The following is an 18,377-nucleotide window of genomic DNA, read 5'->3' as shown; positions in this document are numbered from 1 at the left end:
GCGAGGAGACTCCCTTGCATTTGGTTTCCACTGAACAGTAGTCTTCTTCCTGAGCTCATGTTGAATGCTAGCGTATTGGCATATTGTTGCACCTTATTTCTAGATACATACAAAGAGTTTTACCTTAAATGAGAATGATAGCAGGACTGTCAGAAGCAGTCAGTATCTTGTCATATTTAGTGAAGCAAAGCAAAATAAAACATAATATGTCTGGTTTCAAGTATGTAGATGACCCGAAATTGTGTACTTGGATTACTTCTCACATTTGATTCACCTTGGTTGGATTCATGATGCTGTCACCTGGGTGCCAATTAGTACACTGGACATCTGCCAGGAAGGAGCTGAAATGAGGTCATCGGCTTATTTCATCTTGGCACCAAGGTCACTGCTAAGCTGTATTTAACCTGGTGCTAGAGGCTAAAGACATTGTTTAGTCCAGGAACTGTTTTATATGCAGGAGGCTTATCACAGAGAATAGACAGGGTTTTGGGGGGTTTTTTTTTCATTTTTTATACAAAAGAAAGATAGTGAAAACCTATCACAAATATTTCAGAATTATGGCAATGACTACTAGCATACAAAGTACACATTATAGATTTGTCCAGCATACTAAAACCCATTCTTCATATAAGGAAGTTGCTTCTATCACTCTCTGTTGTTTCTCATAGATAAATGGTGACAACCATGTCATCTGGAAGGCAGGGAGTGTGCTTACTTGGCAGAAATGGGGGTTTGGAAGGAAGGTACTAGTTGGGGTTAACAATATTCAAACAAACCGGGCCAGGATCCATAATACTGATATTGGAAACTAAGACAAAAGAAAAAAAAAAAAAACAGTAATAGTGATCCTGTCTTTATTTTGATATTTTGCTCATTATGGATTTTTATGTGAATTTGTTCTTTTAATGTTATTAAAATAGCATTTATCTTGATTACTGATTGTTTTGTATGTGTGTGTTTGTATCTATATATGTGTGTGTGTGTATTTGTGTGAGTGTAAGCATTGTATTTACCCGCAATCCCCAGACTTTTATCGGAATTAGGACTTCGAGATGCATATACTTGTTAATTTCCCCTATGAGGTGACACACCACTTACAAACAAGAACTGTGACTTCATCATCTTTGTATCAATGACTCTTAACTAGTTTGGTGCCTGCCATGTCGTGCTGCTCGAGATGAACTCATCCAAAAAATGATGCCTGGTTTCTATTATCTTTATTTTGGAGATCTTCTAATAATAGAGCGTCATTTGCAGTGAACCTGGAAAAAGGTGGCATTGTGCAGAAAAATCTAAGAAAGGCTCAGGGAAATGGAGCAAAAGAGAAGGCTCTTGTGGGGGCCGGGAGTTTCTCAGAGCTTAGATGCAGCCTGGAGGAAGTCCAGAGCATGTGGGAGCCATAATAAATAAATGATACCTCTTATTCTCTGCATCATAAATGATTGCACCTGACTGTTCCACTCATGCTTCCTTTATAATTTTCTTCATTTCATGCCTTGTATCCTTAATAAGATCAAAATGCCCTGGTGGAGAGAGCTTATCATAAATTCTTTTTGTACTCCTCACAGTGCCTTCACAGTCCTGAAAGTATATAAAACTTAAGTAGGTGTGGCATTAAACTAATTTCCAGTTTATTATGTTTTTCCTATGCACCAGAGTAACGACATATCTAGGCTTTTAGAAAGGAGGAGACTGTTGTGATTTAAAGGGTTCAAGATGAATCAGTTACCCACTCTGAACTATATTAATCACAGTCCCAGCTAAAAAAGGTGACACACTCAAATTAGGATGATTTGAAGAAAGTTTCTGTACAAAAGTATTACTTACACAGTGTGGGTCGGGTGTAACGGGATTACAAACAATAGGGAAATAACCTGGGTTTAATAATAGTGAATTTTCCAGTATGAGGTCTAAGGGACAATGGCAAAGAGGTCTTAATAGAGCTCTGAAAAAAAATGCCATGCAAAAAAGTTTTCCAGGGAGTAGTGATTTTGGGTCAAAATACAGAACCAACTCAAGGCAACCCCAGAACTAGGAAGTCAAGGAAATAAATGCCCTGATCTTACACTTCTTCCTCCCTCCTATCTCCTGCGATGGCTGCCTATCAGCCTATTGACCTATTGGCCAAACACCCAGGAGGCTGGGTGGAGAAGTGCAGAGTGTGTTTGAAGGGGCACATGGAAGATCTTTGGCACTTTACCTCTTATCAGAACCTGTCCTGATCCTTAAAAATTTGTACTACTAAAGGGATTAGTGGTATAGTAGTAATAGTGAATATATTTGAATGCACTAAGTCAAATGCCTGTGATGCTGCTGCATTTTAAATGCACAATAATGTTGTATGTGCTAGCCCTGAGAGACACAAACAGCGCAGTGGGAATCAGGAGGGAGGGACCAACTTTACTTGGGTAAGATCTAGTTTGGGTAAGCATTCTAGTTTGGTAAGATCTTTAAAGATCCCAGTGAAGAAAGGAAGAGGGAAATGTTATGCAGAGGGTACAGGGTGAGTCATGAAAACGCGTAGCATGACTCTGAAAAAAAATTGGCCTTTGGAGTCAAACTAAAACCTGTTCAAACTCCACCCCTGCCATTTATTAGCTATGTGATGCTGAGAAATGATCAAAACCTTTCTGGTGCTTAATTGTATCTTCTCTAAAACAGGCACAATAATTCCTACCTCATGGGTTACTTGTACTGATTAAATGAGATAATATATTAAAAGTATCAATAATTATGCACAGTTCCCAGGAGCACTCTCATTAGACTCACAGACTGTTATTTCCAAATAATCACTTCAGCTACAAAGTAATGACTTGTTATTAGGCCGAGAAACTATAGATTAAAAAGGCAAACAAACAAATCAACAAAATAACTTTCCAACTTGGAGTTACATGATAACTTACATATTTGGATGTAGATCACTTATAATAGTAAGCAATCCTATTATTTCCCTTTTATGGTTGTTCTCTGTTGGCCTCTAATATTGGTACCAAATAATTTCCCTGTCTTTGCTCACTTCTGACTTTGTAATTTGTTGTAAACCATCCAAAGGTCTTCCCTACGTGAATTTCAATATATTTCAGGTCCAGCTTGTGTGCAAATTAAAGAGCAATAAGTAATGACTTTTAATGAATGGAGTCATATAATTCTTCAATTCTCTATTCATTTATTCAAGAAACATCTTTTAATAACTATTATAGTTAGTTCAGTCTTGCTTTCTTCAGATTTTCTGATTAGGATCAGGTTTTTCTGTTATCTAAATTATCGAGTTTGCTAACTTTGAGGTGTTTGTGGACTCTGCTGAAAAGAAACCCAGTGACCTTGATTTAGTCTTGCTTTCCTCTACAAAACATTCTTCTTCAGTAAATAACTGGCTTTATGTTTTTTTTTTCTTTTTCTATCTTGGTGTATATAATGTATATGTATGTGCCGATCCACTTATTTTATGCCCTTGCCCCCGACACCCCACCCCCACCCCCACAGAAAAGATCAGGAAAGATAGCATATAGCAATTACTACTTTGGTGGCTTTCTTACATTATATTTGAAAAAATATTCTGTTATTTCTTGTTGAGTGCTTTTTAGGAATCTTGCCTTTAGTTGATCAATATATTATGTCTGTCAATTTGCCAATCTGTATTCAGAGTTTAGCCAGATTTAGGATGGCAATTATATATGAATCATATTACATGCCCTTAAACAGCAATTGGTATACTGCCTTCTAATACTACTGCATACACCTGTGGGCATTCATTAAATGTTAATTAATGATAATATGCTGGGTTGAATTGACTTGCAGATTCTGGCTGATTACTCTTCAATTTAAAATTATGAGATACATAGCATTAATCTGGTAGCAGGCAGGATGAAATTTTAATTTATTGCATGTGTCTAGGAAACTGTAGAACTTTAGGAATTCAAAGAAGTATGTATTTGTAGTAGATATGAAAGATACTATATAATGAAAAAGTGAGTACAATGGAAAACATCTGACAGCTTTTTCTAGAAGCTTTTCCTTGCCTTTGTTTTTCTTTAATTTAAAAAAGTTCTCATTTGGATTCAGTTATCCAAAATTCATATAAAAGCTAGGTGACTTTTTTTTAATTTTTAGCATATTTGTTGTTTCTTGGATAATTGTTAGAACCTTGAACTTCTTGTTATTGCCCTAAGTGACATTATACTTTTCTGCTAAGGACAGTCATCATTTTTTAAAGTTTTGGAAGTAGTTGAAGATTATTTTGAGAGGTGGGAAGGAATTCCTAATTTTCTTAAGATGCTTCTCATTTGTTCTAAGTAACTTTCAAACATAAGACTCCATATTTATGTTTCCAAGTGCCTGCAAATGGTTATTGGGAGTCATAATTTTAAGGGAGAATTTCAAATTTTTCATTCATTTGCTTACATAATATTATCCAAAATTATAAAATTCACTTTTTAAAAAGTCCAAGAAAACCGTGCTGTGATAATTCTGATGTAATTAGCCAGATTGACTCTAATTTGGAGTAAAAAGAAACGAGTTAGTGTTTTAGTAAGATGAATTTGGTATATTTCTGAGCATCAAAATTAATTTGTGTCCATTAAGGTTGTTGTTGTTTTTTTTAATTATCTAAGTGAAGCTTTATTTGTTAGGCAAACACTCCTCAATACTACCTGTACTTAAATTAATACTCCATTAATTGAAGAAATAGGACCCTAGAGTTTTCTGAGCCTTAAATTTTAGTTCCAGTTTTCATCATCATCATCATCATCATCATCATCATCATCATCACTATTCCTCAACCTATATCTGGAGTTAGGGGTCTAAACTAATTGTCCCATTCTAATTACAAATAATTCCAAGACCTTACAGAAGGAATAGGGGCAAGAAAGTCACGTGTTGTTTCATTTTGTGATTACAAAATAACTTTTAGTCATTTTTGGTTAAAGCTCAATTAACTTATGAATTTGCCAAATTAGATTTCCCTAAATATTTAAATGTGTTTATGCACTAATCGAAATCCCTGAGCTATTTTACTTTATTTATTTATTTATTTATTTATCTATCTATCTATCCATCTATTTATTATTTTATTTGAGTATACTTGACACACAATGTTACATTAGTTTCAGGTGTACAACATAGTGATTCACCATCTCTCTATATTATGTTGTGCTCACCACAAGTGTAGCTATTTTCTGTCACCAAACAGTGCTATTACAATTACATTGACTATATTCCTTATGCCGTGCCTTTTATTCCCCTGACTTATTCATTCCATAATGGCAAATCTGTACCTCCCACTCCCTTTCATCCATTTTGCCCATTCCACCACCCCCTTCCACCTGGCAACCATCAGTTTATTCTCTGTATTTATAGTCTGATTCTGCTTTTTGTTTGTTCATTTATTCATTTATTTTGTTTTTTGGATTTCACATATGAGTGAAATCATATGGTATTTGTCTTTCTCGATCTGACTTACTTCACTTAGCATTATACCTTCTAGTTCTATCCCATATTGTCATATCCCTGAGCTGTTTTAAACCATAATAATATATTTAATTCTCCAAAGTACTGCTGTCACCTTCCAAGGCAGACAGAGAGATCTGCCAAAAACTTCCCAAGCATGTAATGAGAACTTACCAGCCTTATGTCCAAACGCTTAGATTTTATAAACATTTTTCTTTTAAAAATTCAAAAACTCAGTTGTATTACTTGGATTCTGCACACACATAACCCTATTTGGTTTTGAACCATCTCTTCACCAACCTATTTGCACTTAAAGCAATTCTACACCCTCCTTTATTAATCATTTTTCCTATCTGACTCATTAACCCTGATTGTATGGTCATGATTTGGTGATATTGAAAATTGATGGACTAACCCATCAGAAGTAGTAAAAGTTTTGAGTTCCAGAAAATTTGGAAGGAAATTCAGTTTTTTAAAACATGTTTAAGATACATCTAAGACTGACTGAATTAGGAAATCTTGCCTACAAGAAGTCATGTTTTACGAAATAGATCAAATAATCTATTACCAGCCTCAGTGCAGTTACGTTTGTGCATTCATGTGTGTTTATTTTAAAAGAAGTCATCCTCAAATGTGTTCATATCACCAATATGAGAATTAAAAAGAGAAAGTTGGCTTAGCCTGATAGTGTTACTCATTCTAAACTAGTATACAAGGGTTTTGAATTAAGAAGCAGATAAGGGGTAGTACTCTTTATGGGAATTTCTATGCCCATAATCATTTTGGGAACAACATGTGACTTTCTAGCCCCTAGTCCTTCTGTAGGGTCTTGGAATGATTTATAATTAGAATGGGACAATTGGGTGAGACCCCAACTCCAGAAATAGGTTGAGGAATTAACAAAGTGAACACAGAGACTCTTTTTAACATTTATTGAGAAAACAGCTTACACTTGAGGAAATCATAGAGTTAGTTTGTAATATGTTTATATCAAGTAAGTTAGGAAAATAGTCACAAGTATCCTTACTAGCAGAAGTGATAATAGTTCCAGAACACCATTCTTAGCATTACATTCTTGGCACATTATACAAGTATGTTCTCTGCGAAGCTAGCTAGAAGGCTGGGTTCAAATTCCAGACCCCTAAGGTGAGTTTTACATCCTGGACTTCCAAACATACACACTAGAGCTGATGAAGCCCAGCAAATCCAGACATAAACTGTGGGAGACAAAGTACTGGACAGTTAAGCTGTTCTGATTGTAAAGTTAATTTTAGTTGCTTAGGAGAACAAAATTCAAATTCAAACCAAAATCAGAGTTTTCTTAATTTTACACGATTACAATGATTACTAGTTGTCATTCGTTGAGTGGAATGATTTGATTTTAAGCTATCTATCATAGCATTTTATTTTAAAATACCAGTTTTTTTTGTATATACCAAAACCCATTTTATAAAATTGCTGTGTAAAATTGAATAATTAGCGTCTGTGGCAGTTAAAACTAGGAGATATTGTACAAAGGAAAATGTCCCAATTAAATTAAATCTCCTACTGAGAAAATACCAAACTCTGCATTCAAGTAAAGGTAGTAAAATTTAGCTTTAAAAATGATTTATGAGCTTAACCCCATTCCTTCCTATTTTGCCTATTGCAGAGCTGTGTAGAAACACCTGCTCAATGCTAGTTCCTTTTCTTTCAATGATTCTAATCTAAATGTCTCAAATACTTTTAAAGTAACAAACTTTGGGGAGAAATCAATTATTATATTAATCATCAACACTTACTGAAGATTGAGGAGAGTGAGAAAAGTTGAATATTGCTTTAATTAAATATGGAGGCATCTATAAACCTCCTCTCTTCTGCTTCATCAATTTTTCCCTCTCAAGTGAATAATGCCCATAAATCTATAACATTCTGTAATATTTCTCATCTTAAATCCTCTTGGCCCGACAACTCCCCTACCCACTCACTCCTACCCTCCATTTCTCTGCTCCTTTATACACCACAATGCCTAGGAGAGGTGTTATACTGGCTGTTTCTATTTTCTCTCTTCCATAATCATATGAACACATTTTCACAATGATTTTATTTCTGCTGGTGTGATCAATCCTCCAAGGACAGCAATAATGTCCATGTTGCCCAATCCAGTGATCTCCATGTTTCCTACACTGGTGGTCTGTACTCACTTAGTCGTCATTTTATTTAACCCCTCAACAGCACTCAACTCACTGATCAAATTTCTCTACTCAGACTCTCTTGTTTCTCTTCCAAACTCACTAGCTGCATTCTCAATCTGCTTTGCTGATTCCTCTTCCTTTTCTCAACCTCTACACATGGGAGCTCATTTGAGCTTCATTCTCACTATTCTAGCCACAGTATTCCCTGGGAACATCATTCAGGCCCATGTTTTTAAATGACTTCCAAATCTGCATCTTTAGTGTGGACCTCACCTCTGGACTGCAGACTTTGTTTTGTTCACTGCTGTATCCTTAGAACCTAGAATAGTGACTGGCACAGTAAGGTGTTCAATAAATATGTATTGGATAAATTAATTAATGCTCTGCTTTACTTCCCAGGATTATTGTAAAACCCAAATGAATCAAGGGATATAGAAGTAACTTGCAAACTGTAAATCAACCTGCAGTTAATAATCTTGCAGATTTCTATTATTCAAAAACAATAAAAGGGGTGGGATACGAGAGAATTTTAAAAATGGATTTCAGCATTCTAATCTAGATCTTCAAAAGTGGCATATATCTTCCCAAATTCAGTGTTCTATTTCACTCATCAAATTCTGGGCATCAGGGAAAGAGGGATAACAAATCTGTATTCAGATACAAAAAGAAATGGTCTAATGTTTGCTCTGATAAAAGTATGGTATCTTTAATGTATGAGGCCCATAAATTTGCTAGACTCAGTAATACCAAGTCAAATGACATGTCCTTGCAAAAGTAGTTGTACAGTGTTAATCATTTACAACACAAATAAGCAATTAGCAAAGTTATATGATCCATAGTTTTAGAGCTTAGTACTTCGTGGGCTGAATGGCTGTCACTGAAAGAGTAAGATATGGATACAAGCTAACAGGATGAGTGTGGCTGAAGTGCATGAGTTCTAAAATTTATAGCCTCTGCCTATTAAAGCAGATTATCTTACAAGAGTAGTGGTTCTCAAACTTTATGATATATCAGAATCATCTGGCAGGCATCTTAAAGCACAGATTGCTGGGGCCCATCACCACTGTTTCTGATTCAATTGATTTGAGCTTGGGCCCAAGAATTTGCATTTCTAACAAGGACCCAGTTCTTCCTACCTTTCTAGACATATACACTCTAGTTTCATCTCACATTGAGAAACACTGCAGGAGAAGGTTTATTTACGTGCTCATGGAGGGTATAAAGTTCAATATAGCTCCAAAACATTTCTCCCAAACTTTCCAATATTCCTCGACATTCAAGTGATCATTTGTGCTGTGTATTAAGAGACCTCCTAATAAAACAGTACTTTTAATTTTAATTCAAACCATTATTGGTTTGTTGGTTTAATTTATTCAAACCAACAAACTCTCTGCCTTGCTTCTTTGACTATTAATGACATTCCATTTGCTGCAAGTTGGTGTTTATTGCATCAAGACTTGCTTTCCCTTGTGACTCTGGTCTGTATCATCATTGTTGAAGTAACACTGATCTAAATATACATATCAGCTATTCTACCTGCCTGCCTCCTATATCAATGAGATAAAATATTGAATTCACTGATCTCCCAAACTAGCCAAGTTAAATTAGAAGAGGACATAAACTCTAGATGCCTTGGCTCTGCCAAGGAAATATTCTATCTACTTCTTGGAAATTTCAATCAGAAATTAATTAGATGCTGAGAAGGAAGTGCCTAGATTCTGAGCATCTGACATAAGTGAGAGTCAAAATATATTGTTGGACTTAAACTGAGATTCTATTCCAGGTCCAGGGCAATCTGGAAAACAAATATTCAAAATGTAATAAATTGTCTCATTTTTGTAGTTAATGTACCTAGCACAGATAGTAGATGTCTTGAATGAATAAATAAAATCTTTAAAAAATAAAAAATAAACATGACCAATATGAAAATCAATATTTACTTGAAAAATAAATCAATAGTTACTTTTATAGTTCCTACAAGAGGATTTTGCTTTACGGAGGTATTCAGAATATTTGTTCAAAAATAAGCTAGCTTTCTGCATTTTAAAGGATTCAAATTACACATAATTTACTGAAAAATTTAGGATCAAAATTTTTATACATGGCAATAAAAATAACAGCATGGCATACCATGTCCCAAACACTATTCTAAGTATTTTGTGGTATTATTCATTCAGTTAATTCACAATAACACCATGAGGTAGGTGCTTTTAGCACTCTCAGTTAAAGATGAGGGATCTCACAGCTAATCAATGACTAATTTGAACTTGATGAGTCTGGCTTCACTGTCCTTCACTGACCACTTTTTAGTACTTCTTTGTAAGTACCTCTTGTTTTTGCAGTTTGATCCAGCTAGCACTTTTGGTCTCATATTCACATTTTTTGACATTTTTTATAGTGAAGTTTGAGGAAAGACAAGTGAGAAGTAACTTGTACGGTATAAAATGTTTATGTCAATGCTTTCTATATCTGCAGCCAAATAGACAGACTTCCAGCAAATCATTTCTAAACATAATGATTAGAAATCTACCATAATTAATAAATACCAATCAATCTATAATTAGTTAAAAAGTGTGCATTTATAGTTACTTTCATCTTAAACATAAATTAACTATGTAGTGCAGGCGGATTCTTATAAAGAGATTATGACCTAGGAAGAGGTGTAAGAAATATGTAAAACAGTTTTATAAAGTACTCCTGAAATTAAAATGTAGCATTAATTTTATTATAATGCAAGATAACATTTGGTAATTGTCTGTTGTGTGATATTGACTACACACTACAAACAAAACGATGGTTATTGCTATCGGTCCCATAATTAATTGTCATTTTCTGATTTAGGGGTTTTAAAATATTCAAAATCTCATTAGAGAGTCATACAATTTTTCCGTTGACAACATGCATTGAAATTTTGCCCTTCTGATACTTTTGAAATTAGCCTTTGAGGAAGAAATACTTGGAAAAAATTTTGATTAGCAAAGCATATCAAAACTCTTAATTTTCAGATAACCATGTCTCTGTAATACACAAAACAATATGGAAAAATTCAATGTGATATTGATTGTGAGACGAATTTGTTTTCTGGCCTCATCTGGTAAATTATGTGCTATTTTATTGTTTTTTGCTGTTATTTATTAAGAGGTGGTGGTATCCATAGAAGTCTGTACTTTGTTGTTTGTACTTCACATAACTTGGGTTGTTTTACAACTAACTGGCTCCATAAAAGAGAGGAAATGTTTTCCTATTTCAGTAATTTTCCACTGATATCCTTCAGAATTTACTTTATATCTTGCAATTTATCATTAGAGTTCTACTACCAATGAAGACCCAAACTAAGTTTTGAGGCAGGTAGTGCTTTAAAAAAATAAAATAAGACCTTGCAGTTGTATGAGTGAAAATTAGTAACCCTAACGAGAGCATAAATTATTTTTCTGTAAGCTATATAAAACAAATAGTATAATAGGTCTAGTTTTGACCTGATTTGTAATTAGGAATGAGGAAACATTTTGCTTGTGAAATTATTAACAGTATTAGAGGAGTTCACTGAAATGTTCCTGGGTCTGTACCATGAACTGTACTTGGAAATGAACCCAAATGTCTATGATCACAGTTTTCCTTGAGCAACTTGCTTTAAAATTTAAATGCAAAGAAATAATTTCCTGTGCATGTTTAAAAGTTTATTGACTCAAAATGATACACACATAAATACTTGGCTTCTGAGTAATTGTTTTGCTTTTTAGTTCATAATTATGACAATTTACAAGTATTCTTCTCTGAGGAAAAAATAACAAAAGTTTACATTGGTAACTCTTCTTGGAAATTTCCACACAATAAATTCAGAAAAATATTTCTTTAAATATATTTTTTAAGAAGGGTAATGCACATAATAGTAGCTGTCTCTTTTTTACTGAGATAATCCTAGTGACATGATGCAGTCTGCACTCTGAGCAGCACTGGCCTCCTGTCCCAAATCTTCCTTTGGGGATGCTTGGGGATCAGGATCTGGGGAAGAAGGCAGATGAAATTATAGGTAAATTAATGAGAACTCAAAGTGAGCAATCTTAAGCAATACTGAGTGATGTTAGTGACAATTACCTTCCAGCTCACCTGGGCTTTTTATGGATTTAGTGCTTTCATGACCATATCATTCCAATCATTTGTTCTGTTCAATAATGCTTTTTTCTCATATCAAATAATACATGATAGAACATCTGGAATAATACAGGAAGAAACACATGGTTGAGCATCTGGAAAATATAGAAAGGTACAAAAGGAGAGCAAAGAAATTCCCAATCCTATCATTCAGAGATAACCGTTGTTAAAATTATTGTCAATTTCAATCTAGTATCTTATTTATCGAACTTTCTGCCTATATGAAAATTGAGATAATATCACATAAAAATGTGTATATTTCCTTTTGTATAACAAAAACTCATATTAAGAAGTATCCTTCAAAATCCTATTTTGGTGGCTGCATCATAAGGAACATTATCCATACTCCTATAAACAGTGAGCATGTATATCTTGGCATACCTTTTCCAATATTTCTCTTAAAATTAAAAAAAATTCTATGCAGAAGTATGCTAGTCAGTAGAGCATGTGCCTCTTGATCTCAGGATTGTAAGTTCAAGCCCATGTTAGGTGTAGAGATTACTTAATTAATACAATTTTTAAAAATTCTATGCAAAATTATTCATCAAAAATATTATCTCTTAAATTATTATTTTATAATTATTAGAGGAGTCAGACTTTTCATATGGTTAATTGATATTGCACCTCTTTTTAAAATTAACAGTACATTTACTTTATTGTGATTTCTTTAGCTTACTTTTTAATTTTAGATGAAGCTTTTTCTTAGTCTATTAAATTCATTAAGCTTTTCTTAATCTACCTTTTAATTTTTGCAAAAGTTAATTATGTCAAGTATTTATTTTATTTCAGAGAATCTATATTATTTCTGGGAAAAAACAATTTATGTCAAATGCAAATATACAGAAGATCCCAATAAAATGTACACGTATTTTCAATTACATATAAACGAGTAAAATTGAGCGATATGACCTACTCAGTTAACTTAAAATCACAGATGCTTGAAGTATTAACACTCCCACCAAAGCATTGCTACCAACCCAAGCTAATATCTAAAAGATGTGTACAATTTTCTGAAGCATTGTATCCTTTAAAAATGTGTGCAAATCTAAAGTAGTATTAAAAAATTAAAACAAAGCTGAGCAGGTATTAATTTTCAAGCGGAATTGAACAATGTAGAGTATATACTGACTTTAATATATTATATACAGGGCGCCTGGGTGGCTCAGTTGGTTAAGCGACTGCCTTCGGCTCAGGTCATGATCCTGGAGTCCCGGGATCGAGTCCCGCATCGGGCTTCCTGCTCAGCAGGGAGTCTGCTTCTCCCTCTGGCCCTCCCCCCTCTCCTGCGCTCTCTCTCTCTCATTCTCTCTCTCAAATAAATAAATAAAATCTTTAAAAATATATATATATATATATATATTATATACACACGTATATATGCTTATATGGATTGAAGATGACTATGACACTCTTACTTCAGTGAAAATTACATCTCAAGACTGCTTTTTAAAATTTCACCTTTTGAAAAAATTTTAGATCCATGAATAGTTAAATGGAACATTAAGCCCTGTAAAGGATTAACAAAGAGAGTGGAACGATTCACATGGTTGAAGGTCAATATTGAATTTATTTATCAGCTCGTACATTTAGTAAGTTGTTTTTGAGCCCCTTTAATTGCAAGGTGCAGTACCAGCTCTTAGACCTGAAGGGCTGTGAATTAGAACAGATGGCATCTCTAGTTGAAAATCACATATTTTTAGTAGCGTGTCTAGTTCATGTTTATATAAATGTCTCCAGTTGTTTTAATCGCATTCGTAGCAATGAGTCTCTATTTCCACCAAGACTGGTAGGTAAAGTTGCTTTCATCTTTTACCCCTCTCTTGTTAATACCCTGTGGAATCAAGATCCATATCCATGGGTGAAGTTCACAGACGGGATTTCATATCTGTGATTGGCAGTCTAAATGAGATTCAGGGTCAGAGATAGAGAATCAAATGAAAAGTCAGGGGATAATGGCCAGTTGTGTTTCTCATTCTTTTTCTTCCCTGCTTTCAGGCAGAAACACACTCCAGTGGCTGTCACTCACTCATTACTAGGGCTGTCTCTGCCCAGGCTGGGAGTGACACAGCAGGATATTGCTGTCTGAATTGCTAAGTATCCCTTAGGCAAAGACAATAATTAAAATATTCAGATTTCAAAATGGTAATTTTTTTGGCCTAGCACTGGGGTATAAGTGGATAAGAATACAGAATAAATTGTTAGTACTGCACCATGCCAAATGAAGCATGTCTTCCTTTTGTCGTTTAGTTCTTTCTGCCACTTCTCTGTAATATGGCCGTGTGCATGCATATTAATATGTGGCATATTTACATACATGTACAGTATATAATTTTAATGTGCATTGTGTATCAGAGAAAGATAGCTTCGTAATAAAAATCCATATATATATATATATATATATATTTGCTATTGACTAACTGTTCTGAAGCATTTGCTAGACATAATATCTCTGAGGTCAAATTGAATAAAATTTGTTCTTTTTGCATTTGTAGGTGTGGGAGCAGTTAAATGAGGCTGAATTAATATTTGTAGAATTTCTCCTTTAGCCTAACACAGGGCTAATATTGTCACTTTATTTCATTGAATTCTCACAAAAATTTATTCTATCAGTATTATTATATCTAAAGCCTAATTAAAAACACTGAGTTTCCAGAAGTTATATAATGTCCCAGAAATCAAACAGCCAGTACAAGGTAAAATTAAGACTTTAGCTGGGTTTTCTCTGACTCCTAAACCTATGCTTTTTCAGATACGAGTTGCTTAAAGTGATGATGGACTGAGGATGGACCTATAGGTGTAAGAGGGTCATTGTTTCCCAAACAGTGAGTTGTTCTTTATAGTATGGGAAGGCTAGCCTTGTTTAGTCAAGAATTTATAAACATTAAGAAACCAATTTTTTTGAAGATTTCATTTATTTATTTGAGAGACTGAGCAAATGAGAGAGAAAGCACAAGCAGGGGGAGGGGCAGGAGGAGAGGGAGAAGCAGACTCCCCTGCTGATCAGGGAGCCCGACTCGGGGCTTGATCCCAGGGCCCCGGATCATGACCTGAGCAGGAGGCAGACACTTAACCGACTGAGCCACCCAGGTGCCCCAAGAAACCAATCTGATGTGATTCCTTCACCCCCCTCTTACTCCCATCCAGTTGTATTAAAATATACAACACCAATTCTACTTGTTCATCTGATTGGCTTAAAGTTATTTCACTTCTTTGACCTTTCACATGTTCTATAAATTTACATCAGTGGTAGAAGAGTTCTATTTCTCAACCTAGGACAACTGTATGGAATTCAGAGGTCACAGATTCAAATGCCTATGGCTTTCACACCTATGTGCAGATTAGGTTGGACGGGAAAGAATAGTGAGTGGTGGGGTGGGCCTGTTATGAACTGGAGCCTGTAATGTAAGTTCCTCATGAAGGTGTTTAGATCCAGTTAGAAACAAACATAGAATGTATTATTTGTTTCAGAAGTACAGGTCTGTGATTCAACAGTCTTACACAATTCACAGCGCTCATCATAGACATACCCTCCCCAATGTCTATCACCCAGTCACCCCATGCCTCCCACCCCCCACCACTCCAGCAACCCTCAGTTTGTTTCCTGAGATTAAGAATTCCTCATATCAGTGAGATCATATGATACATGTCTTTCTCTGATTGACTTATTTCGCTCAGGATAATATCCTTCAGTTCCATCCACGTTGTTGCACATGGCAAGATTTCATTCCTTTTGATGGCTGCATAATATTCCATTGCAAATATATGCCATCTCTTCTTTATCCACTCATCTGTCGATGGACATCTGGGCTCTTTCCATAGTTTGGCTATTGTGGACATTGCTGCTATAAACATTGGGGTGCACATACCCCTTCAGATCACTACATTTGTATCTTTGGGGTAAATACCCAGTAGTGCAATTGCTGGGTAGTATGATAGCTCTATTTTCAACTTTTTGAGGAACCTCCATACTGTTTTCCAGAGTGGCTGCACCAGCTTGCATTCCCACCAACAGTGTAGCAGGGTTCCCCTTTCTCCACATCCTCACCAACATCTGTCATTTCCTGACTTGTTAATTTTAGCCATTCTGACTGGTGTGAGGTGATATCTCATTGAGGTTTTGATTTGGATTTCCCTGATGCCGAGCGATGTTGAGCACTTTTTGATGTGTCTGTTGGCCATTTGGATGTCTTCTTTGGAAAAATGTCTGTTCATGTCTTCTGCCCATTTCTTGATGGGATTATTTGTTCTTTGGGTGTTGAGTTTGGTAAGTTCTTTATAGATTTTGGATACTAGCCCTTTATCTGATATGTCATTTGCAAATATAAATGAAGGGGGGGGAATCGGAGGGGGAGACGAACCGTGAGAGACTATGGACTCTGAGAAACAAAGTGAGGGTTCTAGAGGGGACGGGGGTGGGGGGATGTGTTAGCCCGGTGATGGGTATTAAAGAGGGCACGTACTGAATGGAGCACTAGGTGTTATACGGAAACAATGAATCATGGAACACTACATCAAAAACTAATTATGTAATGAATGGTGATTAACATAACATAATAAAAAAAATTTTTAAAAAGAGAACAAAGAAAACTCAAAAAAACCAGAAATAAACAAACAAAAATGTCTCAGTCAGACATGACACTTGGATATGAACTAATTCAACCCGAGGTTGCAAGTGTACAGTGCTTAGTGTTCACTTAGTGAACACTTAAATGTGCATAGATATTTTGAGCACCTCAGAAGTTAGTATAATACTAAAACATTATCAGAATTCAGTTAAATGTTCCATTTTCCTTAAGTATTCCTTCTGTGAACAACACTCATTATTTTCAAAGAGACCAAAGCAGTATAGTTACTGATACATGTCTTCGGAAATACTCCTTTAGGGACTCCTGGGTGGCTCAATTGGTTGAGTGTCTGACTCTTGATTTTGGCTCAGGTCATGATCTCAGGGTCATGAGATCAAGCTCCTCGTGGAGCTCCACACTCAGCATGGAGTCTGCTTGTTCCTCTCCCTCTGCTCCCCACCCCGCCCCCCGCTCCCTCTCCCTCTCTCTCATAAATAAATAAATAAATAAATAAATAAATAAATAAATAAATAAATAAAATCTTTAAAAAAAATACTGCTTTAACCATAAAATAGGAAGTAAGGAAAACCATGACTCAAGACCCCTTTCAAGGTCATATATGGTTATGCCTGTTTTATAAATGAGAAATTTAAGTCACTAGGGAAATGTAAATATGGTATAAAACATTTCTAAGGAATTAAATCGCAGGCATCTGAGGTCTAGCACTTCAAAATTGATATTAGAGATTATAAAGGTTTAAAGGTATATGGGTTGTTCTTTGGAGGGGTAGTAAAATGAGAGAAACCATCAAGCTTTTGCATGGAGGCACCCCTGGGGCTTCCTAAAGCTTACGCTTTGGTGCGAGGGCCATCTGGGGGGTTGCTTTGACATTTGTGGCTGGCCAGGCTGTGCCTTCTTCTCCTCTTCTCTTTGTTTGCTCCCCTGAAGGTGTGTTCTGGGAGAAGAGGCTTCCCTTCCATGATGGAGCAATAGAAGAGGACCTCTGGGTCAAAAGTTTTACATGTAGTTCTTTTCCCTTTCCTAGAACTCCCCTGATTGCCCATGATGTCCTGGTTGGCCTCACTGTGTGTGTATTAAGCAGTACTCAGACTGCTCAGCACTTGCTTCCAATGAATATCCAGGCTCTGTGGATTACTTCTCCATATTTCACTTTGCTTTGCTATTTCTCCTTATTCAGCAGTGCAGTGTGAATAGACTGGATTATAAGTTAATGCAGACCTATGGGTTGTTGCTAGGACAAAAAGGCAGGCTTTGTTTGGGGAATGACATTTGTTCTCCAGTTTTCCCCTGGAAACATAAGAGCCTTTCCTTTTTAAGCAGATTTTTTCATTCTGAAACCATGGTAAATATTTCCAATTGATTAGATAGGCATAGCATACATTTCAGGGACACTGCTGCTGATGGGGAATCTTCAACTGAGCACACACTCATGTGTTACTATCTTACAGGAGGCGATCGAGATCGGATGACAGCAAACCATGAGAGCTACCTCCTTATGGCGAGCACCCAGAATGATATGGAAGACTGGGTTAAGTCCATCCGCCGAGTCATATGGGGACCTTTTGGAGGAGGTGAGTATATACAGAATTGTGGAAGAACAGAAAGGGAGGTCAAACCTGTTCATCCTTGCCCTCCCAGTTGATGTTACTATGAGCTCCTATTTTCAAATGGACAACCGTTAAAATAAATAGTAAATTATTCCATGTTACTGGACATATATCTAAGTAATTCTCAGAAGTTAATTTAAATCAAATATCATCAATAACCAACTTTCTTCTATGAATATCTTGAATTATAAAAAGGGATGATATATTTTTTGTTTTGGATTTTTCCATTTCACTAACAATAAGTAGTTATAGGAATTGTACTATAAATGTAGATTAGTTAAGATTATGCAGATATAGGGAAAAAATTTTTTTGACGAGTATCTTTGGAAGGGAACTTAGCCCTGAGATGATCAGTGATATCGAAGAAGAATGGCAAAGCTCTAGATGAGAATCTGATGATTACTAGAGTAACA

General features: G+C 35.5%; 1 protein-coding gene across 1 annotated transcript in view; it reads left to right on the top strand.

Annotated features, from left to right (window-relative positions):
- The window catches only part of ARHGAP24 (Rho GTPase activating protein 24), a 503,873-nt gene that overhangs the window by 416,894 nt on the left and 68,602 nt on the right, over positions 1-18,377 (top strand). The window contains exon 4 of the mRNA XM_021702249.1: positions 17,806-17,928. Within this exon, the coding sequence (XP_021557924.1) occupies positions 17,806-17,928 (123 nt within the window). The remainder of the gene's footprint in view (positions 1-17,805; positions 17,929-18,377) is intronic.

Source organism: Neomonachus schauinslandi, chromosome 2 (assembly GCF_002201575.2).
Source record: "Neomonachus schauinslandi chromosome 2, ASM220157v2, whole genome shotgun sequence".
Lineage (NCBI taxonomy): Eukaryota > Metazoa > Chordata > Mammalia > Carnivora > Phocidae > Neomonachus > Neomonachus schauinslandi.
Note: the sequence above shows the minus strand (reverse complement) of the source record. Positions and strands in the feature narration are given on the sequence as shown.